We start from the raw sequence: 3,596 nt of genomic DNA, 5'->3' as shown, positions 1-3,596 counted from the left end.
TCTCGCTGGCCTACGCCAGCCTCATGGCCCTGCTGGTGGCCGCCATCGTCTTCTGCAATGGCTCCGTCACCCTCAGCCTCTGCCGCATGTACCGCCAGCAGAGGCGTCACCAGGGCTCGCTGGTCCCTGGGCCGCGGGCTGGCGTGGACGAGGTTGACCACCTGATTCTGCTGGCCCTCATGACGGGCATCATGGCTGTGTGCTCTCTGCCTCTCACGGTGAGTCCCCTCTGGAGCTGGGGTGGAGTGGGGGGAGGAGGAGGGCAGTACCCAACTTTGTCCTCCATCGGTTGTGTCCATTTCACAGGTGGGGAAACTGAGGCTCAAGAGAGGTCAGACAGAGGCTTTGTCCACAGTCAAACAACTCCCGACTTCCTGGAGAAGTCTCTCCCAATTTGCTTTGGTCCCATTTAACTCCTCCTGACCCTTTTTCTCCCCCTTCTGCATCCCCACTCCCCCATAACTAAATGCCCCTCCATTCTTCCCCTGACCCTGTAATGATAACAAGACTCACCAAGCACAGAGCACTCACTCTCTGCCCGCCCGATGCTTGGTGACTCACAAACACTTCCTCAGATGATCTTCAAAGTGATTGTATTGCCCCATTCCACAAGCTTTAGCAGGAAACAGCGCAAAGGCCCTGCTCTGTCCCCATTTTTACAGATGAGGGGCAATGTCTCCTGCTTATGATCATGCAGAGCCAGGTCTCAAACCTGAATCCTCTGATCCCAGAGCCTGACCTCCCACCCACTGTCCTGTCCCCTTCCCCAGCCCGGGGCCCCAGTCTCGTGCCCTCTGCCCTTTGACTCTCCTTGCCTCGCCTCCATTTCCTGCAGGGCCTCCCACTCTGCCCCCACCACTGGAGGAGCACTGACCCTTGTACCCACCCAGTGTCTGTGACATCTGCTCATGCCACCTCGATTCTAGGCTCATGCCACCTCAGTTTCTCTTTCTGTAAAATACAAGGGCTTGGCTGGATTTGGGGGTTCTTGAACTTTTTTGGGGGGGTTACAATGACTCAGAGACTGGAAGCTGTGGACAGATTACATACAGGCACAACCACAGCTCTGCAGGCAGCTTCAGTGGGCCCAGAGATGGCAGGTTCAGAAATCTGTGGAGCCCATGGGTTCTCCTGGCTGGGAAGGGTGGGGGGCCCATCTAGCTGGGCCCCATTTCTCTCCCTCTGGGTGTCTGCTGGCTATTTCTGAGGATTTCTCTCTCCCTGCTCCCCAGATGCATTTGCTACTTACTTTTCATCTTATCTTATTTTCTCCCCCTCCTGACATGCCACCTCTCCCTGACCCCTGCTGGTGAGCATGGAGGAGGAGGGGCCGAGGGTGGGGGAGGTGGAGGACTCATGGGTGCTTCCTGACACTCTTGCCCTGCCCTCAGATCCACGGCTTCACCCAGGCCGTTGCCCCGGACAGCAGTGAGATGGGGGACCTCCTGGCCTTCCGCTTCAACGCCTTTAACCCCATCTTGGACCCCTGGGTCTTCATCCTTTTCCGCAAGGCCGTCTTCCAGCGACTCAAGCTCTGGTTCTGCTGGCTGTGTCCCGGGCCCGTCCGTGGCGACTTACAGATACCCCTCTCTGAGTCAGCCTCAGGGAGGAGGGATCCGAGGGGCCCCACTGCTCTTGGGGGGAAAGAGGGAAGCTGGGTGCCTTTGTCAGCCTGGGGTGAGGGTAAGGTGGCACCCTTGCCTCCTGCACAACCGTCCAGCAGCAGCACTGTGGGAACGCCATCCAAAGCAGAGGCTGTTGTCGCCTGCTCCCTCTGCTGACATCTTAGGCTGGCCCTGTGATCTCCTGCCCTGCTTTCCCAGGGCAGGAGCCAGAAAATCAGGGATACAGCTGATGACTGTAGATGCCAGAACCCTGGTCCCCAAATTCTGGGGGGTGATCAGCTGCTATTTCTCTTCCTTCAGGGTGGCCACTACAGGCTCTGGGAGGAGAGTGAGGGACAGAGGGAACATTTATCCTGGAGCACAAAAAGGAATAGTTCTCTCAAAATAACCAGTGGCCCGTTCACCCTGCTCTGGCTCTCAACTCTCCATCCATCTCACTGTCTAAATATTTAGAAGGGCAGAAAAGTTCCCAGTGGCTTCTGTGTGCTCAGGTCTGCTTGGGGTAGGGTTCCAGCACCCATCCTCATCTATTAAGGGGGCCCAAGCCCCCGAGGATGGCCCCACCCTCTCCCAAGTCACTCTGAGAACCACCCCCTCTCTGTCCCATGAGAGCAAGGGATTCTTGGAAAAGCTCCCTGCCTCTTTGCCTTCTGATGCTCCATCAGACTTGGGAGCCCTGGCACCCCAAGGGGAGGAGGGAGGAAGGGGAAACTGCTGCACTGTGAGTGACTTGTCAGATGTGTGCCTGGTATGAAAAGAGTCAGAGAAATTCCACATAGCTTGGGGGGCTGTGAGACGTGAACTGTGGGGGTACAGATGGCGGGAGATAGATGGAGAAGCTGGGGAATGAAGGGGTCGGGGGTGCTGATCCCAGGTACTGTCCAAGATGTAGACCTAAGTCCTGTGCCTGTCCCCAGGGTCCTGAATAGATAAACTGCCTCCTTACAGACCCTGATCTCCCCTCAGGTGTCCTTGGACCCCTCACAAAGATTTATTAATTCATTCAACAAATACTCATTAATTCATTCAACGAATACTCAGTGGATATTGACTCTGCCTGGTGTTGGGGACACAGACAAGTCTCTGCCCTGCCCTGGACCCCTCTGGGGTGATTTGCAGCTTCCACCCTCCTTCCCGCTTCTCACGGCCATTCCCTGCTCTCAGAGAGGCCCAGAATCAAGGGTGCTGACTGGCATGAAAGGAAGTGAGTCGGTGTTCAGGGTGTGGGGAGGGTGAGTGGGAAAGCCCCCCACCCACCAGCACTGCCAGACCCAGTTCCCCTTTCTTACTTGCTTCTGGGTTAAAACAATAAATCAGCACCTCGGGAAGGGCAGGGTAGGTGAGGCATAAGCCTCCTATAAAGGCAACAGTATCTAACACTGAGCACCGTCGCCCTCCATCCTCACAACTACCTGTCATTAGAGCCTTTCTACAGAGACTGGAAGCAATGTCCATAGGAGGCAGACTCCTACCCTGGGCCACACAGCGAGGAGAAAGGGAGCCAGCCTTCTCTAGTCATCTCCAGGGCCCAGCTCACTGCTGAGACGGGCAATTGCCTCTCTGTACCTTGGTGTCCTTTCCGTCATAACCTAGCACTTAGTTTACAGGGTTGCTTTGAGGACTGAGTGATTCCCTCTGAAAAGCAGTTTAGCACAGGGCCTGGACTAAAGTCCACAATAAATGTTACTATTATTGCCATTGTTGTTGTTGTTGCTGTTGTTATCTTGGCAAACATGATTTGAAAACAAAGCAATGCTTGGCTCCGTTGTTTTGACTTTTCTTTTTTCAGTGACTGTGTTTCAAATCAAATTACAGAAGAATAAGGGATGTCTGGGAGAGTTAAAAACGTGTCTAGGTGACTGTTTAATGGATGTGGGGTTTCCTTTTGGGGTGATGAAAAAGTTCTGGAACTAGATAGTGGTGATGGTTGCACACAGTGTGAATGTACTAAATGCCACTGAATTGTAACTT

At 54.4% G+C, this 3,596-nt stretch overlaps 1 protein-coding gene across 1 annotated transcript; it reads left to right on the top strand.

Moving 5' to 3' along the window:
- Positions 1–2: 2 nt before the first annotated feature.
- Positions 3–3,378, top strand: PTGIR (prostaglandin I2 (prostacyclin) receptor (IP); the record flags this gene model as incomplete). The annotated part of the gene is made up of 2 exons (XM_008575899.1): positions 3–218; positions 1,392–3,378. Coding segments are annotated over 2 exons (606 nt in total), but the record flags the coding sequence as incomplete, so codon positions are not given.
- Positions 3,379–3,596: the final 218 nt, after the last annotated feature.

Source organism: Galeopterus variegatus, unplaced genomic scaffold (genome assembly GCF_000696425.1).
Source record: "Galeopterus variegatus unplaced genomic scaffold, G_variegatus-3.0.2 Scaffold1254, whole genome shotgun sequence".
NCBI classification, from domain to species: domain Eukaryota; kingdom Metazoa; phylum Chordata; class Mammalia; order Dermoptera; family Cynocephalidae; genus Galeopterus; species Galeopterus variegatus.
The sequence above is the reverse complement of the archived record's forward strand: the minus strand, read 5'-3'. Positions and strand labels throughout refer to the sequence as shown.